Source organism: Perissodus microlepis, chromosome 6 (assembly GCF_051167445.1).
Source record: "Perissodus microlepis isolate ML-2025 ecotype Zambia chromosome 6, ASM5116744v1, whole genome shotgun sequence".
In the NCBI taxonomy this organism is placed as follows: Eukaryota; Metazoa; Chordata; class Actinopteri; order Cichliformes; family Cichlidae; genus Perissodus; species Perissodus microlepis.
Genome location: NC_140466.1, coordinates 10,886,822 through 10,914,467, shown reverse-complemented (window position 1 = coordinate 10,914,467; position 27,646 = coordinate 10,886,822). Strand labels below are relative to the sequence as shown.

At 39.9% G+C, this 27,646-nt stretch overlaps 2 protein-coding genes across 4 annotated transcripts; both read right to left on the bottom strand.

The window, feature by feature from the left end:
• Positions 1–246: 246 nt before the first annotated feature.
• Positions 247–15,314, bottom strand: LOC146385141 (transitional endoplasmic reticulum ATPase-like). 2 transcript variants are annotated; one of them, XM_084930718.1, is made up of 18 exons: positions 10,709–15,314; positions 10,217–10,328; positions 9,959–10,131; positions 9,721–9,863; positions 9,460–9,590; positions 8,212–8,343; positions 7,975–8,077; positions 7,173–7,306; positions 6,438–6,573; positions 6,239–6,351; positions 4,937–5,101; positions 4,645–4,767; positions 4,340–4,552; positions 4,041–4,219; positions 3,812–3,941; positions 1,917–2,075; positions 1,477–1,628; positions 247–1,394 (listed from the first exon to the last, which is right to left on the bottom strand). In XM_084930718.1, exons 1-18 carry the CDS (start codon positions 10,729–10,731, stop codon positions 1,295–1,297), a joined length of 2,421 nt encoding a protein of 806 aa, XP_084786844.1. In that variant the 5' UTR covers positions 10,732–15,314; the 3' UTR covers positions 247–1,294. The 2 variants fall into 2 exon arrangements, with proteins under 2 accessions (XP_084786844.1, XP_084786843.1); XM_084930717.1 differs by having other exon boundaries at positions 10,217–15,314.
• Positions 15,315–15,435: 121 nt separating this feature from the next.
• Positions 15,436–27,620, bottom strand: samd1b (sterile alpha motif domain containing 1b). 2 transcript variants are annotated; one of them, XM_084930719.1, is made up of 7 exons: positions 25,938–27,620; positions 24,634–24,877; positions 23,273–23,400; positions 19,407–19,455; positions 19,213–19,324; positions 16,056–16,170; positions 15,436–15,930 (listed from the first exon to the last, which is right to left on the bottom strand). In XM_084930719.1, exons 1-7 carry the CDS (start codon positions 27,111–27,113, stop codon positions 15,787–15,789), a joined length of 1,968 nt encoding a protein of 655 aa, XP_084786845.1. In that variant the 5' UTR covers positions 27,114–27,620; the 3' UTR covers positions 15,436–15,786. The 2 variants fall into 2 exon arrangements, with proteins under 2 accessions (XP_084786845.1, XP_084786846.1); XM_084930720.1 differs by having other exon boundaries at positions 23,279–23,400.
• Positions 27,621–27,646: the final 26 nt, after the last annotated feature.

Sequence of the window (27,646 nt, the reverse complement as noted above, 5' to 3'; positions counted from 1 at the left end):
TAAGTACAGTCACTCTGTATGCAGTAAAGATTTGTTTTTGCAGATCATTTTCCCGGGCTTTCTGATCATTTGATAAATAAATTAACAACAACTGTACAAATGAACCAGTGTTGATGTGAAGCAACAGTGCTTGTGTGTTTGCACACATGTTTTGTTTTTTACTTAAGAGAACAAGAAAATTCCTTCGGGCAAGTAAAATTTATGTAAACCCACATTTCAACTTATTCATTTTATTATTTAAAGAAAAATGCAAGTCATTTAAACTGTAACATGGCAAAATCACTTGTGTGAAAATATGATAGTATTTGGTACACAGTACAAATCACGTTCAGTATACTACTTGTCAGCACAGTGTGAACATCTTCATGATGTCCCCAGTGAGCGTGAAAGGAATTTAAAATAAGCTTGTATTTAGCTTGTAGCTTGATCCAAGACCTTCTGCTGGTTGAGTCAAGCTTTGTCATATAGAGACTCACTGCTGCTAACGCTACTCATAAAATACAAATTTTCAAGAAGAAGACGTTTTTATTCATTTCTTAACTGTTAAACAGAAAAGTGCAAACTGATCACAGTGACAACCAAAGCATGTTGTTAGGGTATGTTTATGTTTATAAATTGACTGCGTGGGGACAGTAAAACAAATATTAGTCTGCTGGTCTGGAGCATTCAGGTGTGAGCATTCAGGTGACACCAGTCACCCAAAAAATTCACCCCAAGGTCAGACCGTGCAATGCTCAGACAAACTATAAAATCCTAAGAGCTACATCTCCGACTCTACAGTGACCCCAGTTAGTATGTTAAATGTTAATGTTCATGAGTTGCATCCAAACAATCAATAAGACTTCTAGAACAATATCCTCAGACAGATTTTACAGGAGATATTTAGCCATACTGCACAAACACAGTAAATCAAATACAAATACATCATATCAACTGACAGACACAGTGGTGGAGGGGTCATGATTTGGGTTTGTTTTATAGACACAGGACCCGGACACCTAATTTAGTCACCCATGAAGTTTGCTGTGTATCAAAGTATTCAAAAGTAAGGCCACCTGTGCACAGCTGAAACAATGTTGTAAAGAGGAGTGGGCCAAAATTCCCAATGATGTGAGAGACTGATAAAGTCATACAGAAAATGATTTATTATTCACCCTCTTGTTTTATGATTTTATTAAAATTTTGAAAAAGTTTTTCTTTTCTTTTTTTTTTTTGTTTACAATTTTTTACTTCCTTTAATCATCTGTCTCATTCCTCCAGAGAAGCAGTACACAGTAGCTGACTGCAGTTTTTGTCACTGGTAGAGATCATCATCGCCTTCATCTCTGTACAGACTCGGCCTCCCAGATCCAGAACCTTGACTTCCAGACTGGGAACCAGTAGCAGAAGGAAACCTGGGTGGGGAGAAAAGAGTTTCAAGTACAACTAAAACAAGACTGGCTTGTCCACAACTACATGTTTGATAAGCATGTGCACCTGAAGTTTCCAAAACCTCGGCTTTGTTGCAGAGTTTGAGCAAACATCTCATATTTGCGTATGTCATTGTCACTAACAGAGCGACGGGCAAATCGCATCGCCTCTTCAAAGTGGTCCTTCCTGATCTCTGGGACTGGATCAAAGTCCTCATCCTGCAGTCAGAAAAAAAACAGATAAGGATTTCATGCAAAAATAATACACTTTGAACATGTGTGTGTGTGTGTGTGTTCCCAGTCCAAAGGCTGAAAGTTACAAAACACACAGCCGCCCTTTAGGGAACGTTTTATCTCCCACAGTCTCTGTCTGTACCATGCACACACAGCCTGGTACAACTTTGAGATGTGATTTGTAGAGATAATAAAAGAAAGCCAGAGAAGCCCAATTAGCATTTTCTTCTATAATACATTATATTTTGGTGTAAACAAGCTTGAGCAGCTGACCATAGGGACGCCTGGTCTGTTCTGCCTCTGACGCTCAGCCTTGATCTCGGCCTCTATTGCCTCACGGATGGCCAGCTTACAGGCCCGCTGACAGATCTCTGTCAGATCAGCTCCAGAAAATCCATCTGTGATACCAGAAAGGTATTCAAGATCCACATCCTGAAGACAAGAGGAAGAGTAAAAGACAGAAACTAAGACAGTGTAAAAAATAATTTCTGTTTCTGTACACTCCCACAGTGGGTTTTAAATCAAACAGTGAAGATGTGATTGAAGTCAAGGGATTCAACAAAAGTTGAAGCTGTTTAGGAATTTCAGTCATTTTTATCCACAGTCTGCTCATTTTCAGAGGCTCAAATTCATTTGACAAACTAACATAACTGTAAATACAGGGATTTTTCAGAATAATGAGGAAAAATTCCAAACTCTTGCACCAATGGGTATCAAATGCTGTGTTTCCTCTCTAGAGAGGCTGTGACGGGCCTTTACTGAAGCCACATTCAGTTGCTATTTTTGTGCCTTTAGTTTTGTCTTCAGTAACTGAAAAGCATGTTTTATTTGGTTGAAGCACTGTCTGATCAGTTTCACAGCATTTAGTTGAATCTGAGGAGACACTTGAGATTTCATCCTGGTTTTTTGATCAGCAGTCACATCATCTATAAACACTACATTCGCAGTTGTGCTGGCAGCCGTACATGCCGATGCCATAACGGTGTCTCCACCATGTTTTACAGATGATGTGTTACGCTTTGGATTAGGAGCTGTTTCTTTCCTTCTCTACACATCATTTTGGTACAACTCAATCTTGGCTTTATTTGTCACAAGATATTTTTTTCTAGAAGTGGACGGGATTTTATATGTCTTGTGGCAAAATCTAATCCGACCTTATTCTGAATTGTAATACGTGGTTTGTACCTAGTTGTAAACTCACTTGATTTCCATTCATGAAGGCATCTCTTGATTGTAGACTTGCAATAATATGCTTACCTCTTCTAGAGTATTCTTGATTTGGCTAGATGTTGTGAAATTGTTTTTCCTCTCCCCAAAATTTAATTCTGTTCATCTGGACGTAGCGTTTTGTGGGAGACTCACACAAAAATTTACTTTCCTGGATGATTGAGAATGCATCAAGATGTTTTTCCTCTCAAACAAGGAAATCATTCTGATCATCCACTTTATTTGTCTTCTCTGGTTTTTCAGGGAATTTGTTGTTGACCAGCACATTCAATTTTTTGAAAAATGCTTCAGATGGTTGGTTTAGCTGCTCCTAATTTTTGGTTTATTTTGTTTTTCAGTCTGATTATAGCTGCCCTCACTTGCCTCAGTGTCTCATTTTGTATCTCATATTGATGGCTCTAGTGAACAAATTGCAGCGTCACCACTTGGAATCACCTACAGGTCTTTTATCTGGTTAATTTGTCATGGAATACTCAGGGAGCAGGACTCATCTGGCCACATAACTGCTTCTGAATTAATTGTCCAATTACTTTTTAGCCTGCAGTAAAGGCCTGGCAAAGCGTATCAGGGGAAAAAACACATCATTAGGCGAGGTCCATGGATTTTAGACTTAAGGCAGTCATTGAAAGCAACGCATTTTCATCCAAGTATTAATAGCAGTTCCTATATTTAAAATTATTTTAGTTTGTCTGATTACTTTTGAGCCTCTGAAAATGGGGGACTATGCATAAAAACTGCTGCAGTTTTGAAACTGTTAATGCAATCTGTTGGTTAAACACCCTAAATTAAAGCTGCAAGTCTGCGCTTCAATCACACCTCGATTAAGTTTAATATCCACTGTGGGGGTGTACATGGGTAAAATATCAAAATTGTGTAATTTTACAAAACTTATGAATCTAACTGTATAGAGCAATTGGTTTTTGTATGTGTGTATCACTAACTCTTGCAACAGGGGATTTGCGTAGATTGGCTTTAAGAATTGCTGTGCGAGATGGCTTATCAGGCAACGGGATGTAGATGAGCTGATCCAGACGACCTGGCCGCAGAATGGCTGGGTCTATGATGTCTGGCCTGGGATGATGAGAGGAAGGATGAAAGTGAGAAGAAAAGTCGGTAAAGAGTTTCATTTATTGACATCTGTACGATACAGACACGCAAAAATGTGTGCACCTGTTTGTGGCACCGATGATGAAGACGTTCTTTTTGTCCGACATGCCGTCCATCTCTGTGAGTATCTGGTTGATGACTCTGTCAGCTGCACCACCTGCATCACCTGCACCGCCTCCTCTAGATTTGGCGATGGAGTCTAGCTCATCAAAAAACAAGATGCAGGGGGCTGCCTGTCTGGCCTGGAGGCAGAAGGAAAAGGTCAAGAGGTCAAGAAAGGTTAAAGTGTAAAGCCGGAACTACAGATTTGATAGAGTACTTTAGTCTGTATTGAGCTCACACTTTCCTCTCTCCACTCTTACCTTATCAAACACATCCCTAACATTTGCCTCTGATTCTCCAAACCACATGGTGAGCATCTCAGGTCCTTTGATCGAGACAAAGTTAGCTTGGCATTCATTGGCGATGGCCTTAGCCAGTAGGGTTTTCCCGCAGCCTGGAGGGCCGTAAAACAAAACTCCACGAGATGGGGTCATTCCAAACTTCAGGAATTTGTCAGGATACTCAACAGGGTACTATGGTGAAGCAAGATGAAGATTCACAGATTATGGATTGAGCTTGTGTTTGTAGTATTGTGGCAAAATTAATGCATGAGTGTTTCTTCCACCTGGACAAGCTCTTGGAGTTCTCGCTTGACCTCGTCCAGTCCGCCGATGTCCTCCCAGTTGACCTGAGGCACCTCTGCAACCGTCTCTCTCAGAGCTGATGGGTTGCTCTGACTTAAAGCCCACTAAAGTGAGGCGATGTTTGGTAAAGAGATGCATATCTATTCATTTATTAATTCCTCAAGAAATATTGATATGCATCTCACATTCATGTTATATGTTGTTCTTTCACTCAATTCTTATAGTTCTACCAACACAAAGAGCTAAATTCATGTGCATTCATGTCTTTTGTACCTGGAAGTCATCCATAGTGACAGCCATAGAGTTGAGCAGGTCAGCGTCGATGGTCTCATCCTCCAGATCTATGAGGGTCATTTTCTTCCGGATGGCTTGCAGAGCAGCTTCTGAGCACAAAGCAGCCAGGTCAGCACCCACGTGGCCATGGGTCTCTGTGGCAATCTGGAGTATTTGAAATAAATCACAGTAATATTAACATACTAAGTATCAAGCAAGCAAATAATATTTATTCATATAATTTTTTTACTGACAAGAATCACAAAGGGATTTACAGAAGAAGAAAATAGCACATAAAAGTATTAAATCAGTTAAAAGGAAAACAAAAGTTTAAGTATTTGGTGAGTTTGCTTATATCACCCTAACATTCAACTATATTAAATTAAACTGACCCTATATTGATAAAAAAAAAAAAATTATTTAAAAGAGATAATTTGAATAAATATCATTAGTTTGTTGCATAGATTCCTATATCGCCCCTTCTCAGAGAAGGTTATGTTTACAATTGATATTATAATGCATACGGTCTAATACAAATTGCAACACTTACAGCAACAAAAGGAGGCATTGTCAAAATGTTTGATTTCATATTTAATTACAAATTCCATTTAAAATTTCAGTTTTATTTCAGTAAAAACTGTTATAACGAATCATCAGGGTCTTTACATTTATGGGGAATAACTCTAATTAAATGATACTCTCTTGCCATAAGTTCAAGCTGTATTACAAGAATATCAAAAAGACCTACTGCACCTAAGGATCCTTATTCATCTGCCAGGGCAGGAGGGCCAAGGTGGATCCTTGGTAGAGAAATGCATGTTTTCATCCTGATTAGTTTATTTATAATTGCAAAATAGGACACTGGCCTTGGTACAGGATGTGCTTCTTGTTGCTCTACTTGCAAAAAATGCTCACCTTAACTTTCTAGTGGTAATTTTTAGACTTGTTACCAGTACAGTGCTGTAAGATATTAATTTTGTTATCAGATCAGCTACTTTCAGCTGCTCCCTTAGTCACAAGGTTTCATCACGGCAGAGAGCTCCACATATGTGATTTAGCAGATTTTTACACCCTTCAGGGATGTTTCATTTGATTGGTAACTGTGTGTAAACTACTACACTGTGAAGCCACTAGCTTTGGTATAACGTTCACAAACTCCACAATTTAAAAAGTTGTTGGCTTTTTTTGCTTGAGCCTTTAAGGTGATTGATGAAAAAATTGCAGATTTATTTATTATTATTTAACTCACCATTTCAGTTTTAATTTTATATTAAAGCATTCATTCATTTTCCACTGGCTCACCCTCTCCAGATCGACATCTTGAGCCAGTTTCATGTTTTTGGTGTGGATCTGCAGGATCTCCAATCTACCAGTCGAATCTGGGATTCCAATATCAATCTCACGGTCAAACCTGCCTGGAAAGAAATTGCAATATTTGTAAATGTGTGTGTGTGTGTGTGTGTGTGCGTGCGTGTGTGTGTGTGCATATGGTTCTCCTGACCAAAGCGTCTCAGAGCCGGGTCCACACTGTTCGGTCGGTTTGTTGCAGCCATGACAATCACATGAGCTCTTTGCTTCAAGCCATCCATCAGGGTCAGGAGCTGGGACACTATACGCCTCTCCACCTCACCATGAGTCTGTACATACACACAGACTCACACGTGGTCAAAAACATTTAACTGTTATTTACATGGACACAGGAGAACAACAGGGGGTTAGGTCACTCCCGTCTTAAATCAGCAAATTTTTAGAACATTTTCTGCTTGAACAACTCAGATTTGCCTAAAATTGTAATGGTCCAAAAAAGGTCCATTGACCCACCTTCAGGCCCTTTCCACGCCCATTGAAACTAACTAATTATTTTTTGCAATGTGAAGAGTTTTTATTAGTTTGTGCTGAAACATGGGACTAGACTTTTTTCATATTTTAACTAGCCAGTATTCAGAAATCCAAACAGTGCTTTAGATTTCAATGTGCAAAAAAATGCCTGAAAGTTGGTCAACAGACCATTTATACACACACACACACACACACACACACACACACACACACACACACACACACACACACACACACACACACACACACACACACACACACATATATATAAACACACATACAGGTCCATGCTGATTTGCGATGGAATGATAGTAAAGACTTGCTGAAAGCCAGTTTTCTGCAGACACTGATCTGACCAAGCAGAAACAGGTTTCTTGAATTGTCCCCTCATGTTTACCTTCTCTCTCTTGGGAGCAATGGCATCCAGCTCATCGATGAAGATGATGGCAGGGGCGTTATTCTCCGCCTCCTCAAATGCTTTTCTTAGGTTGCTTTCTGACTCTCCGGCCAGCTTACTCATGATCTCGGGACCTGGTCACAGAATGATACTTTACAAACATCTCCTGCACAGGGCCAAGAACAAGAGAACCACTATTTACCACTATAACCTCTAATCAGGTTCTTGTTATTCAGCTGACTACATTTTAAAAGTTTTTCTTGAAAGGTCACTAGTATTCTTTGTTGCAGTTATTGGTGTGTTGTTAGTTTGTTGCAGATCTTGCACTTTATGTTGTATTTAATGGATTTTTAATATATGACCGCTACCTTGGCAAGAGATGTGATCTCAGTGGAACTTCCAGGTTGAATAAAGGTAAATAAATAAATAAATTCCCCTTTTAATTTTTCTCTCTGTTTATTTTTTTTTAAGATTTTGAGTTTTTGAGTAAAACGTTTGTTGTTTTTCCTTTTTCTATTTACTGTGCATTTCTGTTTTACCTTTCAAAGAAGGTTCAATCCGTATTACATCTCTTGGTTAATTGACACAAGACACTCAACAGAAAAAGAACTGGAGCACAGTTTTTACAAAAGTAAAGAAATGCAAAACCATATTAACTCAAAGTTTTAATTAATTTATTACTAGTATTTTTTGTTTGTTTGCTGCATTTATTTGCATAATATTCTGCTTTGCAGAGAGTCATTTATTTCCTCCTGTGCTTTAGATTTGAGCATTTTCAGGCCTCAGTAGACAAAAGTCTCACCATTGATGAGGAAAAAGAAGGCACCAGTTTCATTTGCTACAGCTCGGGCCACCAGGGTCTTTCCTGTTCCTGCAGGGCCGTACAGCAGGATACCTCTGGGGGGCTGAGAGAGAAGGGAAGAACATACCAAGTAATGCAAAAAGATGCCATGTTAAAATGGAAACAATCACTATTATTGGTGGCTGGGATGATAATTTGTTTTTGAACTGCATGTGCGTGTGTGTGTGTGCATGATACCTTAACTCCGATAGCCTTAAACAGTCCTGGGTGTCTAAGAGGAAGCTCCACCATTTCTTTGATCTGGGCCAGCTGCTTCCGACAGCCTCCAATGTCATCGTAGCCAATGTCATTGAGACTCTCCTCTTCATCCTGTCATGCACCAGAAAGCCAGACAGTTTATTACTGTATGTACTGATTAAAAGATGAAGCGATGAGATTTCTTTGGGTGCTTGAGGTTGTCATAACTGGATTACTGAAGTCTAGAAGATTATTCAGACTTTAGTAATGAGAATTCAGGAATCCATATTAATTCATTTTATCAGAACAGGCTATGCATAACAGCATGCACGTGTATCTTTGCATCGTCAAAGGTCCCTTTAAGCCATTTTTATAAATTTGATAGTATCCTGAAACAAGTAAGTAAGTAGTAAGTAGTAGTAAGTAAGTAAGTTTATTTATTAAGCGCTTTTCATAGACAGGTAGTCACAAAGCGCTGCACACAGAGATTAAAATAAACAGTACGATAAATAGCAAAATGCACAATATACACAATATAGAGTTTAAATGTAAATTAAAAATATAAAAATGTAACAAACAAGAAAGTCATTTGTCCTGAGTCAGACGTTCGGTTCTACAAAAGAGACTTCTTTTTACTGGAACAGGAAGAAATTGGATGGGATGAAAGAAGAATGAATGTCACACTAAAAAAAACCTGCAGAAACCTAAATAAACCCCATGTAGTCACAATCTTCATCTAATGTTTAATCTAAAAAGTATTTGGAGATTGTTAGTTCAAAATAACTAAAACTGGGGTCAATACAAGCAAACAGAGAGATTCATGGAGTTGCTCTGTAATATAATTTAATATAGATGTGAGAGAAGTGAGTCGTGGCTGGAAATAAGTGAAAGTATATGTCTATTTTTGATGCAACAAATGAAGCAACAGTTTATACAATGAACTAACAAAAAATTAACAAATCTATGAGAAGAATATTTACTAGTTTAATTTTAAATGAGCCAAATGCAGTCTGATTAATGTTATTTATTTATTGTACAACAACACATTGCCAATATGATACATGCAATTTGCAGTTTCATAAAGGACTTTACAGTATAAGCTCTACAATCTGGAACAAACTGGTGCAATACTTCTTGCAATAATTCCCCTGATAGGAGAATTTTGTTATAAAATGGTTTTCTTACAGTTCTTTAAATGTTAACACACACTAACATCACACAAAGCAGGCTCTTTAATCTCTCACAGACCTCTCTCTTAATTGGTTCTCCCTCACAGTAGATGACTGTGTCAGGGGCAACGATGCAGTGAGGGCTGGGGTCCGTCTCCACCACCTTGAACTCCACAGCTCGCATGCTTCCCCTCACCAAGAAGATGTCACCTAACAATGAAAAGGAGAAGCCACTACATTCACAGCAGCTTCTTGTGCTCTTTGAGTTTCTGTTTTATGTTATAATGTGACCTCAGCTGATTTTATTGCGCTATAGCTAGCAGCTGAGGTGTTGTTGTACCTTTGTGCACAGGCCGGTAAGCCTCCAGAAAGTACGGTTTGAGGAAAACATCAAAGAGGTTCCCTGATAGGCCTTCAATGGTGTCATCTATGGGGAGCACGTGGATCTTTTTCCCATACTTGATATCAGGACAGGCATGGATACTGTAATGACACGCACATCAGCAGACACCTGTGGATTATGGTAAAATCATAGCTCCACACTACACTCAAAGCCACAGGCATGAGGTCCACTGCACCTGATGACGTCACCAAGCCGGACACGCAGGTTGTTGCGCGTCACACGGTTCATCCGAATTCGTTCATCTCCACAGGTGTCATCCGTCAGGACGATGCACACTGTTTGCCGTCGTTTCCGCCCTCTCAGCACCACGGTGTCTCCTCGGAAAAGCTGGAGCTCCTCTGTCTTTCGCTAATGCAAACACACACATAAGCCTAACAGTCTAACAAGAAGACAAACAGGACTCTGTGTGGCTATATTTACACCTTACACACACCTGTGATAGGCTGACAATGCTGCTGTCTTCACTGACAGCCTCATCTACAATGAGCCTGTTTGGTCTATGCTTCTGCTTCAGGATGGCAGTGGAGTAATCTTCTCCCTTTGGGCTTCCAAACAAGAGACGCATTATGGCACTCTCACATGTACGTGAAGCTCTAATTTCCTCATGTGACTCTGTGCTGTATTTAGAATCTGTGTGGCTCTGCACATAGCAACTATTTGATTTCATAAACATGAAAATATTATTTGATTATCAATAATTAACTGTACAGGAGTTTTAACATTTTTATGATCTTGAACAGCTGCACTGTGATTTCTCATTATTCAAAGTTTCATGACACAAAAATCCATATTGGATAAAATGTCTTTACTCCTTAAAATATTTTACTGCATATTGAAACATGCATGACTAAGCACATACACACACACACACACACACGCATGCATACACAAAGTTACTGTGTGCATACGCAGCTGTTTCACTCACTCTGCTCCTCCTGAGCCTGGCATGACTGCTCCTCTTTGTCCTGTCACACTTTAGATTTCCTTCAATTTTTCACCCTCAGAGTTCACTCCCTCACTGTCTTCTGTAGGTGTTTGCCCTCGTAGATTCAAAAGTTGATCTTGTGTAGTTCTAATCAGCACTGAAGAGCTCAGATTTCCCTCTGATCTGACCAGCGCTGTTCAGGTTTTAGTCTTTCTGAAGCTCAGATATTTTCCCAGCAGTCAGAGTCCTTTTTCTTTTCCTCTGTTTTCTTAAAGCAGCATGTTTACAGGAGGTGCTGTCTGCCTGTTTATCAGCGAAGGTATAAATATGTCCATCTAGTTCTCTGTCTTATTATAACCCCAACATGGGTGGACCCATACACACACTTTCACACACACACTCCCTTGCACACTTACCTTGGAGAGTGTCCCAGAACAGATACAGTGTGATATTTCCTCCTCCTCCTGCTACTAACCAACAAATGCAAGCAAGAGCTGAGCGAGCCTCAAACGCTGTGAAATATTTATGGGTCACAATAAGTTCTGCTTTCAAAAGAACTGACATATCGTCCGTTTTATCTCCTGGACGAGTCCTCTCTTTTCTAAAACACAGCATTGTCCTTCGACTCCTTGTCACCGTGACTGAAGTGAACTGCTGTTGTGCTCCGGCTGCTCTCGGCCGTTGGTGTATTTATGTTTAGTACACACATACATAGACACACCCTCTCAAGGACACTCACAAAAACACCACCACAGCTTGCAAACAACTGAGCATTCACTCACTGTGGATTATTTTTATTTTTTATGTTTTATTACTAAATTGTTTAAACAAATGAAAGGAAACAAGCTACAAGGGCTTAAACATACTGTACATTCCCCCTGTGAGAATCAGAACTCGAGCTGTTCCCTCCAACAGATTTAACGAACAAGAAGGAAATGATGTTAACAACACATCGAACACTTTCTTCTTTCTAATGGTAATAATCTTTCAAACACAGTTATTGGAAAGACAGTGAGAGGTAGAGGAGGTTTAAATGCACAAAGAAACATTGAATCTGATTTACGCATCAGTGTACGTTGAAATGTATTGGATATGCTGAAAAAAAAAGAAATAAAAATAAGACAAAGAGACAAAATTACAGTTTTTTGTATCATAAACATGGAATGTATGCTGTTACAATACAGATGGAAATAAATTATGTGACAACTGGACACATTTGGTCGCCTTTTGTCGTTATCAGTCAATAAAAGCCATTAAAAAATGCTGGTGGTATGAGGTCACTTGATTGATCGACTCAACTTTACCCACAACATCTCTCAGTAAGTAATGTAATCTTAGTAATTAACAATCAGCCAAATGGGTTTGTTTTAATATATACACACACATACATACATATATATATATATGTATGTGTGTGTGTGTGTGTGTGTGTGTGTGTGTGTGTGTGTGTGTGTGCGTGTGTATATATCGGCTGATTTCAGTTCAATTAGCCAAACTTTACTCTGCAGCTGGTTTCACAGAGATATTTAGATGCTTCATAGGTGTTTTCTACATTAAATAGGCCACAAAGGCAGTATTTTTTTCTTTAATGTTGACTATCAGTAATATCTATAGGAACAAAAGAAGTAAGCATGTCTATAAGACTTGAGCCTTTTATGTAAGTAAAGCGCTTTTAGTGTTTTTTGCTCAAATTTGGGATTTTTTATCATATGTTTTTTTACATCGTCCATCAAAATGCACTGTCCCTGTTAAAAGTAACAGTCAGGTGTTTTCATAGACCCAGGAAGGCAAAAGATTGAACCAGCTGTCTGTCCCTTCAGGCTTTTCCTAGTTATGTATGACAAAATTAAAATCTATTTACTAAATATTAAAAAGTAACTGCCAAGTGTAACTAGCTAACAGAAGCAACTAACAAAGTTAATATTACCTTAAGTATGTGTCTGGAACTGACATATAATACACAAATAAAAAACCTACATTAAATAAAGACATATTTAGGGCCAATAAAATGTGTGTGTGTGTGTGTGTGTAAGGCATGCTACCTTTTGCTGCTACATCCTGTTTTACTTTTATCTTACATTGGTGTTGATTGAACAGCACTAAAGTGTTTTCAAGACATCGAGCGAAATCATTCTCAACGATTAAGCTAGTACGCTAAAAATACCATACAAAAGACTTTACATTTAAAGCTAGTGGTTGATTCATGATGATCTGACATATGCTGTCATATTAAAGAGGAAGTTCATACAGAAATCGAATTGAAATATTTTTTTCTCTGGTGTCTAAAACCATAAATATTTGGATGAATATTGGGAACAGTTAGAGAGCTGCACACCACCACAGAAGATTTTAAATCAAGCATTGAAGATGTGACTCAAGTGCAGACTTCCATTTGAGGGGTTTTAACAAAAGTATTGTATTAACCGTTTCGCACACATTGTTATACAAAGCCCCTGATTTTAGAGGCTCAAAAGTAACTGAATAAGAAAATTTTAAAAATAAGGATTAATTAAACTACTTTTGCTGGAAACCTTGAAGTCTAGAACCATTGGACATTACCAAATGCCTACTGCAGGCTAAAAAGTATGATTGTGATCAGATGAGGTCTGTTCCCTTGTTATTCCATGATAAATACAGCTGATAAAAGCCCCTGAAAGGATTGCATTTAATTCTCAATGAGGTCCAAAGCGGTGTTGATGCAAGTGAAGGAAGCTATCATTAGCCTGAAAAAGCAAAATAAATCGAAGATGTGTTTTAATATTTGGATGAAAACTGACATCATCAAATGCTGCATTTACTCCTTCAGATGCTCTGCCAGGACTTTACTGTTGCTCCTTCAGTTGCTCTTTGTGGGTCTTTCTGCCACCATTTTTACATTTAATAACTAAAAACATGTCAGGTGACTGTCTTAGCCATTGAAGAATATCACATTTCTTTACCTTGAGAAACTCTTGGGCAGCTTTTGCCCTGCACTTTGACTCACTATCCATCAAATTGAATGGTTCTTGGATCAGTTTCGAACTTTTGGCTGAATCTGAACCTCAGCGGAGATCAATGCCTCGCACACTTAAGAACTAATTTTGCCACTTCTATCAGCAATCACAATATTAATAAACACTAGAGGTCCAGTTGTGTTGGCAGCCACACATGTCCATACCATTACATGCCTTCACCATGTTTGACGGATGATGTGGTATGGTATGTTTCTGTCTCCATCATTCTGGTTATTCTTTGCAATATTTCTTCAGAACTGTGCAGGCTCCTTTAGATACTTTCTGGTGTAATCTGGCCTTCTTGTTCTTGTGTATAACAAGCAGTTTGAACTTTGTTGTAAACCCTATTTTCATTCATGAAGGTGTCTCTCGATTGTTCACTTTAGAAATACTTAATTAGTGGTTGATTAATATTTCAGTTTTCTTTGGACCTCATAATGAGAATTCCAGTGAACAGCTAGCAAATGCAAGCTTGGAATCAGCAACAAATATTTTATCTGTTTACTTTGTCATGAAATAACGAAGATAACAGCATCACCATAGAGGTGCCTGTCAGTCAGTTGTCCAATTACTTTTTAGCCTCTGGAAACTGAGGACTATGTACAAAAATAGCTGTTATTCCAATTTGTTTGTTAAAGCTGAAGGCCTGCACTTCAATCACGTCTTGATTTCTTGATCTAAAATCAGCGAGGAGGCGTCCAGAGTCCAAATTTCATTCATTTGGAATAATTCAGCAGTGACTCAGTGAAAATAACAAAAAAAAATCCAATCACTTTGCTTTTGGGTGAGCAGTTTCTGTTAGGAACAAGTTTCTTTCTACTGAGTTTCTTTCTACCCATCAATCTTTTCAATGTGACTACAAAGAGAGCGACTATTATCCCCCTCAGCTGAGCTGCAATATCTCTTTTAGTAATAAAGTACTAGATAGTTCCCTTTAATTGGATTTGAGGATGAACTGTCTTCAAGAAATCACAACATCTTAACTCTGGTCCAAGATGTCATGATAACTAAAGATACACTTAAACACTTTTAAATACACTTAAAAATTACACTCTTTGTGTAAGTCATCACTGATGAGCGGATCACTCCCAGTAGATCGATCCATTTAGTTTGTTTAGGAAAAAAGCTCTCAGTTTACTCATAATTTCTATAAAACTGGACCTACATAAGACAGTTAAACAGTTCTGTGTGACATGCGATTTTAGGTGTCTATTAAAGAAGTAAAGTCTGATGTAAAGCAAATATCAAAGTGTATCTCTGTAAAACCAGCATATAAGGTGGTGATGCATAGCCCTAAGCAGATTTAAAAAATACTTTTTCCATATGAGATATTAAGTTACACAAAATCAACCAGCTGACAAGCTGACATGGTCCAAAAGCCTCTCAAACATCTTAGTCAGTTTATTGCTTTGACCAGCAACCATTTCCAAAATTTCAATAACCCTGCACAGGTTTTGTTTTAAACATAGAGAACAATATAAAGGTTCATCATGCCAGCCATCATCAGCCTACTTCAGCTTTGGGAATGTCTCAAATCCGGTCAACCTCTAATTTCTTTGCTGTCCTTTTCAACATGTTCTGTCTATTTGTAGAAGGAAAAGTACACACCAACAAGAACATTCTCAGATCATAGCCCAAAAATGCAAATGACCCCTTCCCCAAGTCCCAGAAAAAAACCCATACCGCTTTCAAAATGTGCATAAAAGGCAGCATGAAGTGACAGCTTAAACCAAAACATTTTGCACAGTTTAATCAGTACAATTGCAAAGTGCTTAATTGTTGTTTGTCTTAAAGGAGAAATTGCATGGTTGTTTGAAAATCTCTGCTCTACTTTCTCCCTCCGACACTTGTGCTCTGATAGAAAATCCTTGTTGTCTACAAAATCCAGTCTCATTTCTGATGTCAAGAGGCAGGAGGATAAGAAACAACAGTGTGTGTGTACCTGTGTTTTTGTGTTTGCATGTGTTGTGTGACATGAGATGAAAAGTGAAGTGTATTGTACTGTATATCATGCATGCATTTTTATACTACGTTAGCTATATGTAGATACAAACACAACAGTCTGCTTGTATTTGATTCATGCTGTTAGCAGTCGTCATCCTCAAAGTGTGTTTTCTGCAGAACCTTTACATGACGTTCATAGATCTTGAGGGCGGGGCCAAGTCTGATTGACAGGCCAGTCAAAACATCATTACGCTGCATGAGGAGAAGTGACTTTCCATCGATTTCCTAATGAAAAGAGCAAAACAGCGCATGCAGGTGCATGTTGATTACAAGTGTTTAAAGTGAAGCGCAAGCCATTGAGCTTCTGTATGGTGCACTCTAGTGGCAACTAAGGAAGATCACAGCCTTACCTGGGTCCTGAACGCAGCAGCCTGCTCAGGGAAACCCGCTGCTGTGAAATAACTGACAACATCTGACACTGTCCAGTTTACTGGGCTCCCATTGACGCCCTCAGACTTCATGAGCCTGCAAAAATAACACAGTTGGTCAAACAGAAAACATGCAGGAGGAGATGTTGAAACAGTCAATTTTAACAGTTATAGTGCTGCCAGATTTATTTTTCCTCTCTTTTGTAAATTCATAGCATAGCATGACTGCAGAAAAACTATCAATGCTTTTTCATTTCATAAAACTGGTAGAGAGCTGGGGCCAGAGAAAAAACCTATTAGAGTTTGGTGCTGATCTGGATCACTTTGTCTAACCTTGCAGAAGTCATTCCCCTCTAGTATGCTATGCATTGACTTCCTGTGTTTCAGTGATTACTTTTGTGTCACAGTTGGTATAATCATATGTCTCACTTTATTTTAAGTGTATAATGTAATCAGGGAAGTGCTTATATTGCACTACACAATATCCTGTGATTAAGTGCTTGGTGGTGATTAGTTGGATATTAAGGTTGAAATTAAACTCACACAACTGTTAAAATGTTATAACTTTTTTGTGTCCTGTCTGCAGATTGAAGCTAAGATCTCACAGGTTAAGTACAATTGTTTAGTTTTGGTCACATCCATATTAGCTGAAAAGAGTCCATCAAATATGGGCAAATATCAAATATGACACTAAACAAATGTAGGATGTTCTTCACATGAAAAATAATGTGAAAATGAAAGTACACCGTCCTTGAATTTCAGGGTTTTTATATATTATAATAAATGTCACCTTGTAGAACCACCTCTGCCACATCACTGTCAAACAATTTTAGCCAGCTCTTCTTTACAACGTTGCTTCAGTTCAATGAGGGGAGTTGAATATGCACAGTTCTCTTAAGGTCCCACCACAGCATTTCAATCAGGTTGAGGTCTAGACTTTCAGTGGGCAGTTGGAACACCTTCCTTTTCTGTTTTTAGCCATTTTTTGTAGATTTGCTGCTGTTCTCATTGATCATTGTCCTGTTGCAAGATCCAATTTGGGACAAGCTTTATCTGTCAAACAGACAGTCTCATGTTTCACTCAAGAATACTTTGGTATACAGAGGAGTTCGTGCTCAACTCAATGACTGACAGATGCCCAGGTCCTGTGGCTGCAAACCAAGCCCAATTCATCACCCCTCGACCACCGTACTGACAGCTGGTCTGAGGTGTTTGTGTTCATACGCTGTTTGGTTTTTTCTAAATGTGACACTGAACATTATGGCAAAACATCTCCAGTTTAGATTTGTCATTTTTCCAGATGCAACTTTGCAAACCTAAGCAGCGCTGCCATGTCCTCTTTTAGCAAGAAGAGGCTTTCTCCTGACAACCCTTCCAAACAATCCACGCATGTCAGTCTTGTTCTAATTGACTTGTAATGAATTTAACATTAAACATGCTGACTGAGGCCTGTAAAATGTGAGACGGAGTTCTTGGGTTTTTTGCAATTTCTCTAAGCATTGAAGGGTCTAAGCATGGAAGGAATTTACTGGTACATCTACACAGACAGACAAATAGATATTTTATGATCCTGCAAAGGAAATTGCTGTGTTACAGCAGCAAGAAAAAGAAAAAAAAACATAGTATATCATACAATAAAAACAACATTTTCAAAGGAAAAGTACCAGAGGCCCATAGTGAAGGTCTTATAATGAGAGGTAGTGCAAAAAATGTTATGTAGAGAACAGTAAAAAGCAAAAAAAACCCTAAAAATATAAAACTAAGATTGTGCAAAAGTTGACCGCAAATAGCATTAATAAATAATATGTACACAACAAGAAAAAGCAGAAACAAGCTGGGAAGATGGACGGCTGTCTTGAATGTTTTCCACCTGTGAATAATCCTTCTCAGTGCAGAATGATGGACTTTAAAATGTTTGGAAATGGTCTTATAACCCTTTCTGTATTGATGGGCAGGAGCAATTGCTTCAGATCATTGCTGCTGTGTTTCTTCTTTTGCACTGTGTTAACACACACCTGAATGCTCCAGACCAGCAAACTGCTAAAAATCTGCTTTTATAGAGGAAGTCACACTTGCTGATGATTAGTTAATCAAGTGCATTTGGCTGCTTCTCACCCTGTTAATTCCTATCAAGGTTTACTTAGTTTTCCACACACTGCTTCTGCATTTAGTTATAAATTATATAAATAATAACACAGTATAATATGTCATGTTTTGTAGCTCATCTGGCGTTCTAATTTTAGAACCTGCTAAAGCCCAGGTGTCTTTTTAAGGTATCCTGATATTTTAAACCTTGCAATAGAATCAGGGCGTACTTTCTTCATCACATGACCTTATCTTAAAAAAAAAAAAAAAGCCTCCAAAACAAACAAGAAGTAAATCATCCGGCAGAATTGGCTCAGCAGAGCATCACCAAGAAAAAAATATGTCTTAATGTCTATCTAAAATTGATCAAAATATGAAATAAACTCAATTTTATTTATTTAATTTTAATCAGTCAAATGTTACAATGCACACTGGTCGGTGCAGGACTGCAGTGAGAAATCTGTTGCAGAGTTATTAAAGTTTTGTAATTCATCTTTTTTTTATCTAAACAGTTTTTAGTTTTAGGAATAGTTTTCTTGTTTGAGTTTGATTGTTTTTTCAAATTATTATTGTTTTGAAGAAAATGACAGCATACAGACAAGGACAACACATCACTCCGAAGTATTTCAAGAAACTGCAAGACAAGACAGAGCCTGTAAAGAGAATAATGGGAGGTGTAAATGTGAGTGTGTGGGTTTTAGTTTCAGTCTGTTTTCTTTTTTCTTTTTTTTACTTGGCAGGACAGTGCAGAGAGTGGGCAGGAAAACTCAGAAAAGAGAGAAAATGTTTGCGTTGAAAGACAGTTTGATGAACCTTCTGAATTCTGAATTCTTTGTTTTGCTAGCATAAAAGCAATTTTTTTTAAAAGGGAGCAAATACCCAAAAAGCAAAGCAGAAATAAAATCTGTATCAGCACCAAATTGATATTTTTAACATATATATTGGTATGTATCGTCAGAATTTCACACAAAGAAGCTGTTGACTTTTGTTCATAGTTTTCTAACGCTTGTGTGCATGCATGCATCAGTATCTGCAACATCTCTACTGTACTCACACTCCACTGCTAATGGTTATCCCTCGTTCTTCAGATCGGCTGGAGTCTCTCGGGGAGGCTGTGGGTGTTAGCAGGCAGGACGACACACCGACCTCTGTCTTGCACTCCAAATCTACGAAGGAGGCAAGTATGATTCCTTGTCGTGAAACCCAAACATGCACTCAGTTTGAGATTATCAATGAAACGAAACTCACTGTTAAAGTCTGAGGAGCTGTGGTTTATTTCATCATGCTGTGTCTGATTCTGTGCATGGAGAGGAAAGAAAGACGGGGGTTAAATTAAATGCAAAGAGGGAGTGTCAGAGCAATACAGAGAGAGTCATATGACCTCCACCTAAAATGAAGGACAAGAGGAGATAGCAGCATGAAGATGCATCATGACAAAACCACAGTGGGACATTGAGACCATCTGCTGTGGGAGTAAAAATGATGATGTGCAAAGGTATGAAGTGGACTGGTGGGGGGGGGAAGTTTGACAAAGCTGATGAGTCACCCTGGTGGAGAACTGAAGTCTGCCTTAGACAGCTTTTGTAATAGGATTTTTCTGCCCGACTTTTGAAAGCATAGAAAAGCCTCCTGGAGATAAATGGATGCCTCCACATACTGAACCTCTCATTACTTTAACCAACAAAACTCTGTAATTGCATTTGAAATCACTCCTCTGTTGACATTGTCATTACACAATACAGAAGAAGTGCTTGGATAATAAGTGCTATGTTGAGCATTGCATGGTATATGTTCAAAAAAAGGTATATACACACATTACGCAAACCACATTTGTGCTGCCATGCTGGAATTGATTAACTAATTTTTTTGTTCAGGAATGCAAGTGAATAGCTGTATTTTGGCATCTTTAATTAAAAAAATGATAATTTACTTTAGTGTTTTTTCTGCTTTTTGTAAAACAGTAAATTTTAAAATTTGTGGATAACAACAATAATTAAAAATTCAGTTAAAGAGCATGCACACAGTGGTGATTAACCAGTTATAGAAACATAAAAAAGATTTTGATAGTTACAAATACCTTTAATAAACCTTACACTGGGTGGTGGTCTAACACAGCGGTCCCCAACCCCCGGGCCTCGGACCGGTACCAGTCCGTGAGTCGTTTGGTACCGGGCCGCGAGAGTTGAGGCTCAGGTGTGAAATGTATGGTTTTCAGGGTTTTTATCGGTTTTCAGAGTTATTTTGTTATCGTTTGTACCGTTAACTCGGTTTTCCTGGGTCTTTTCACGTGTGTTATGAATAAATCTTCTTTTTTTTCGGTACCGGTACTAGTTTTATTTTGTTGTATTTATCCGCGACACCTTAAAGGCCGGTCTGTGAAAATATTGTCTGGCACAAACCGGTCCGTGGCGCAAAAAAGGTTGGAGACCGCTGGTCTAACACATTTTGAAGCAGTGTATATCAACATTCATATACCATATATACCACTGATACCTAATAAAGTCCTTATCGGGTACTAATTATTTATTTTAATCATTTTCATATAAAATGCCCAGCATGCACACGGCTTCAGTGTTTGGGTATGTTGTTGGAGAAATGTTAAGAGTGTGTGATAAACTGCTGTTTACTCTGATTACATTTTCTAGATCAGTGTGGATCGTAGTTAACAAATAATTACGAAACAAGAGTAATCTGCCTGCTACATTTTCTTATAATTTATTTGAACCTCTTGAAAAATGTAAAGTGTTGCTAGAGGCTTCTTTTCTGGCATTCAGAACTCTTACCAGGAATACTCATTTAAAAGCACTATTTTGCGTAAGTTAAAAAACGTGATAAAGGTATAACTCCCTCACCCAATCAGAACAACAGAACTAATGAAAGGGTCAGAGAGATGTCAGTCTAGCTCACTCTGCACTTACACCCTTTTTAATATTTTGTTCCTCCTTAATAACCCGTTAATCAGCATCAGGCTCTTAATCACATATTGGGCATATCCTGTAGTACAGTGTAAGACATTTCCTGATTGTATAATTATCTAAAGTGTGACAAAGCTTGGCCATTCAACATTAATCATAACGTAATATTTGCTTTTCCAATGAAAGGGAGAACTTGCACTTTTGAGATTTTACTGTTGCAGAGAGCAAAACACTGACTTCTGTGTCAAAAATTGACACAGCCTTCATTTCAAGGATAATCACTCCCATTCAGAGCTGGTTCTCTGATTGTAACCCAGTGAGCAAACAGCAGTTTTAGTTAAAGAGGCCACAGTTTGCAACCATAAAGTGACTCATCAGATCAGAAACCCAACTAGAAGCAGGCTTGTTGCTTTTTCAACACTAAGAGCAACAATTTGCCCTCTAGGTTCAGTTAACACAGACTATAATGCGCTGACATGTTTGATGGAGAACAGTAATGGAAAACAAGATGATTCTTGGAACATGCCATTGTGTACCTGAGATTTATTTTTAAAACAACTCATCAGATTTGGCTCCGTGGAATTTTGTTTTTGGAAATCCAGCATGTGTCGCTGGCACAAGTATTAAAGGTAACAAAACTTTCTTGGAATGATCTACAAGAATGTTGGAAGTGGTGCAGGACTGGCCAAGGAAGTTATCTTAAAATCAGGTTTAATTTTTTACATTTTTATACAAGTTTTGTAACTTCACAATCATGAGTTGTAGTTACATTGTGACAGTTAGACCTATAAGACCTACAAAACCATTTAAATAATAACTTCTACAAGCAGTGCAGAAAAAATATAATGTGAAATCTTTAATATTTTTAATTATTATTTTTATAGTTATTAGTGTCCCTGAATTAAATAAGCGGATGGATGGATGGATGGATATTTACTTGAGAAAGTTCTTTGATGAGTTAAGATAAATTAAATGAAAACAATTAGTGCATATTATTGAGTTTTCTTAAAGTTTGCTCTCAGATTTGTTGCTTGAACTGATCTGTGTGCTAAACTTGGTTTAATAGGTTAAACAGGGGAAAAGCATGAGATGGATTTTCTGTAATTGGTTGCAGGATTTTGAGTTTTGGGGTTTAAATGTTTGTTTCCATTCTCGTGCTCTAAGTTTTTGATTATTTGTTAGGCTGACTTTGGGATTTCCTGTTTTGATTTATTTATTATTATAAGTATATTGTGAGTGTTTTTTATTTCAAGGTTTCTACTGATATTTGTAGTAGGAGTAGTAGTAGCTTTCCTTACTCTGATAAAAAATAATTGGCTTGTATATTTAAACAGACTAATAACATACAGAAATTTCCTTAACAACGTAAGATCAGCCAAGTAAGTACAGAACTCTGATTCCGCCTTCAGATGATTCCTCCTTCCTTCTTATGAGATGCTGAAAAAACGCTTTTAAGGGAATTGAGAAAAAAATCAAATATGCGAAAGATGTCGATGAATTAAGGTATTCAAATTGAGTGAAGTCATTGTCATGTTGAAAATACCCCCCAGTTTTGGATGATTTGAGCTTTGTGATATGGCACGTAATCCTCAGAAGGTGGGTATGCCCTTATCATAAAGGGATAGCATTTTCTATGGTTATGTAGGAAAGTTGCAGCAGATCAGCAGTTTCTGAAATACTCAGACCAGCCTGTCTGGTACCAACAACCATGCCAGGTTCAAAGTCACTTAAATCAACTTTCTTCCTCATTCTGAAGCTCAGCTTGAACTTCAGCTGGTTGTCTTGATTATGTCCACAGGCCGATATGCACTGAGCTGCTGCCATGTGATTGGCTGATTAGATATTTATGTTAGTTGGCAGTTAGACACTTCTGAAATAATCGGAAAAATTAGTTCCTGACTAGGAAAACTGAAAAGTCTGAGAAGGCAGCATCATGGAGGATAAAAGTAGATGTCAATTCATGGTTAAAATAGTCCAAATTCAAATCTTTTGTTTTTTTGCAAACATTTAACTTGTAATTTAGGATTTTCACTAATGACCACTCCTCTAGGAAAAGAGCAATACTACACAAAGAATACTTTCACATTTAATGCTCCAGTATATTTGACTTATAATACTTGTGTACTGTCAGTCAAACCATTTTGAATGATTGAAAAAACAGAACAAAACAAAAACAAAGTGGACGACACATGTACTTACACTCACTTGCACCTCCATTGGTATCTGATCAGGGGAACCAGCTCTCTCTTCCATGACTGGACCATTACTCTGTGACTGCGAGGCTCCCTGAACTGGTGTGTCGGGGATGAAATCAAGCACCGGCAAACCTGAAAAAAAAAAAAGTCAAAGCAAGGTGAAAAGACTGAAGAAAGGAAATTCTGTATCTGAAAATAGTTTAATGGTAGCATAGGAGCAACTATTTATGTAATTTACTGTGTACAGTACTGTCAAAAAGTCTTGAGCTACTCCTCATTTCTATATTTTTTACTTCCAAGGAGCCAGACTTCCTTCTGATTTATTAAAGTGCTCTTGAGTCCAGGAAGGTATTTTGAAGGTTCTTTTGGACATTGGTTGCTTTTTCATTCATTTTCTGTCCAGTCCTGGTAACTGGCTATTCACAGAGGACTGGTGTTTTGTTTTTTACGTTCCCTAACACTGACCTAAGTGTAAAAAAAGTATAAATTGTATGTGTAGGCACTTTATTACCAGCACCCAGTTGCAAAAGTGCATAATGCGTTCCCAATCCTTTAGCTGAATTCACAAAATATGTCAAAGATAACACAATTTCTTTGTGTTATTAAAGAAAATGTGTATATGTATATGGACTGACCCAGTGAAACCTCATAAGAAATGGTCTCAGTGGAAGGGTGGTTATCAAGAAGCTGTTCTTAAGAAAGAAAAACAGGGAAAGAGCTGATGCATGGCAAATTACATAAGAACTGAACTGAAAATTAGTAGCAACAGGTTCAAATACAGACATCGACATTACTGAGGCACTGTGAGATCATCTTGCCAGAGACCTGAGCAAAAGGGAGCCAACATCCGAAGAAGAGCTTTGAAATGTCCTTCAGGAAGCCTGGAGAACAATTCCTGAAGACTACTTAAAAAATAACAGGAATGCTTACCTAAGCAAGTTCAGTCTGTGCTGAAGAACAAAGGTGGCCAAGCCAAATATTTACTTTGAAATGCCTCAGAATTGTACAAACTCTATTTCTATATATGTCTGCAAAGTTCAATAAGTTGCTGCCCACATTCCCATTTTCATAGCAAAACATAAAGAAAGAAAAAATTGTTCAAGTATTAAATAATTACTAGTATTAGTTATTAGTTATTAGTATTAGTCTGGAGTTTGAAATTGTTGTTGAAGCAAAATTAAAAACTTAAAAAAGTCCAATTTAAAGTTGGAAATCTGTTTGAAAAGAAAAAAACAAATAACCACTCGAAGGTTTTAAGAAGCAGCAGCAGTGGTCAGTAAAGAGCTATTTAATATAACCGTGAGAATATTACTAGTTCTTTAATGAGGCTGCCTCTGAGTACACACAGCCATTCAGTGCACACACCTTTGCCTCCCTCCTGCTGCTCCTGCTGGGGGCTCTCCTGCTTTGATGCTTTCTGGATCTCAGCATCTTCTCTGATTTTCTCAATGAGCACTGGTTCGGTTGTCATGGCTACCGGGGATAGTCCTCCCTCCTCCTCAGAACTCCGAGTATCCTCCTCCTCCTCTTCTACCTCGTTGTCTTCCCGTTCCTCTTCTTCACTGGCTGTTTCCATCGGCTCATTCTCCTGGAGAGAGGGTGACGGCGGCTGCAAGCACACATAAAGTTGTATCAGAAGAAACGCAATCAAAAAAAGGGTGGGGGTGCACTGCTTTTCGAGATGAGTTTAAAGCTAAGTTAATCGCTCCCTGAGTTTTGAGGGGTTTAAGAGCATATCAGGTCTGCTGAGCTTCTCCGGGGCAGACAGTGCTGCTCATAAACACCCCCCACTTGGAGAAAGACATCAGAAATAACGATAGCCGCCTACTATAGCTAAGTTTGCACGCACACACAGGGGGAGAGGGAGAGCGCGAGGGAGGAGAGTGCGCTGTCAGAAATGACACAAAGGACTTAATGAAGCAAGAAACGGGAGGGGTGGTGGGACATGAACGGGAAGGCTATAATAAAAACGTTAGAATGGCGCTTTTATTATATGAGTAAACACGATGTCCGGCTGATGGGGCTGAGTCCTCCGTCGGCCTGCGCGACAGAGCAGCGCTCACAGGAGCGCGGCAGCGGCACGTCTCAAGTTTAGACAGACACCGCCTACTGCGCGGCAGGCCCAGACACTCCGCGCTCCGGTGTGCACGGCTAAAGTTTATAGGAACGAAATCAGATGTTATTGACCCGAAAACAGCGAAGTGGAAACGAAATCTGTAGGTGCTCGGGCTCGCGCCGCGCACAGACGCTCTTTGGTGCGCGCTCTCGCCCTGGGAGCCGGGGAAAGCCGCTCCGGAGCTGTCTGCTCCTCTCTGTAACCCGCACCTTTTGTGCAGGAATCCGAGCTATACGTACACACACAGACAGAGACACGCATTTGGCGAGGCTACAGAGGACAAACGCAACACAGGCACGGTCGCATCCCACTGACAAGCAGCCGAGACAATAACGCATTTCCTCAAATCCCCTCAAACACTTTTTGAAACATTGAGGTTTGACGAGAAGAAGAAAAAACGAAGCACACGCCGGGCGACGGAAGCGCGTCCTAATGCTGTGCGTGCGGTTTCAACCCGCGATCATTAATTTATCGGCAATCCATCGAGCCAAAGCTGCTCGCTGAGCCCCGCACAGTCCAGACGTGTCGAAAATATTAAGTTAGCGTTGCCCACCTTTTTCACAGCGTGTTTGTCCTGCAGTGCGCTCTTTGCAAGTCTGTCAGCGGACGCATTCTTCAGCATCGGTTCCTCTACCACCACCCCCCTCAGAGGGAGAGTAATGTTCCCGCAGCGGGTCCTGCGCAGCCTGCCCCTCGCCACCTCTCTCTCCATGACCACTTTGACTTTGCCTCGGGTCAGCTTTTCCTCCGACAGCCGTTCCTGGCTGCTCAGATAGCCCAGGATCTCCTTCAGCCCAAGCGGCTTCATGTGGCCTCTGGTCACAGTGGCTGAGCCCCCTCGGAGGCTCTTCTCGGACAGGCTGCGAACAGAAGCGACTAATCTGTCGCCCAGGTCCGAGTTAGCGTGGTTCCCCGTTGTTTTGGTGCTCCCTCCTCCGATTCGAAGTTTGGGCTTGAGGGGCACAGACTGCTTCTGCCTTTGATTCTGATGAACACTGCTGACACTCCCAGGGCAAGTTTTGCTCTGCGTGTCAGCCCGGGACACAGCACACTCCTTTTCTGCGCTAACTGCACCGGCTTTGCTCTGAGCCGTCCTGCCGCCGTCAGCCCCGCTGTGTGCGCCTGTCCTGTGGCCGAAACCGGGCGACGGGCAGTCCCCCGCCGCCTGCTGTCCTAATCCCTTGTCTCTCGGTGCACTCGCTTTCTCCTCTTTACAGCCGCTCCCGACAGCACAGCCCGTTGTTGCGCCACAACTGAGGCACCCGTTTCCGCTACTCGGGCTGGAGGCAGGCTTGAGCTTTTTGCCGGTGGTGCTGCCTGATGTTTGAGTGTGTGGATCTGGGCTGGGCTCCGAGTCCTCCTCTGCCTCCTCCTGGTCCGTGAAGCTGTGCGCACTGTCGCCGTTGTTGTTCATTTGATCGTGTTTGGTCCGCTCCCTCGCTGCCTCCGCGCTGCTGCTGCTGCCAGCGGCCGTAAACTCACTCTTCTTTCTGCTTTTCCTCTGCACCTTCGCCGCGTTTCGGTACGATATGGACCCCTTGTAGCTAACTTTGAGCACCGTCTGCTCTTGAATCAGTTTTTCCAGTTCTGTCCTGGTTCGGTCCGGGTCTGACCCGTGTCGTCTCCGGACCATTCGACAGATCCTCTCCAGATCCGGACGGGCTTTTCTCGAGCGGAGAGAGTCGATTGTTTCCAGGATCCACTCTCGGTACTTGTTTGGCTCGGACATCTTCTCCTGCTGGTGCGGATGGGGTTTGGCCCGAGTGCGTCTTTTTTTCCTTCTCTGTTGTTTCACAAGTGACGCTGTGTCAAAGCTGGGAAGCCAAAGTGCGATCCCCGGCTGGAGAATGAGGACGGAAGCCTGGCTGGTACGCTTGCGTTCGTTTGCCACATTGTGCGCTTAAGGTGGACCGAAGATGGCGCCTATGGTCTCTGCCGCCAGAGACGCAAATTGCATTTAAGGTGGAATTGACTCGCATTCGCGTGGCTCAGAGCCACGTTCTTTGTTCGCAGTCTTATTCTGATCAGCCTGCGGTTTACAGCAGCACAGTGGATTTCAGCACAAAGAAACACGCACGCAGCCTCCGTCGAGGACACCCCGGGTATTTGCGTGTTATATTTTGAGCGTTATGGCGAATGAGAGTGAGCCGCGCGGTCAACAGATGGGTGGATGACGGCTTCACCCCGCATCAGGCGGGAGTGATGGATGTCACCTCAAGACTACGCCAACCTCCCACCGAGAACACTTTAAATACCTCAGCA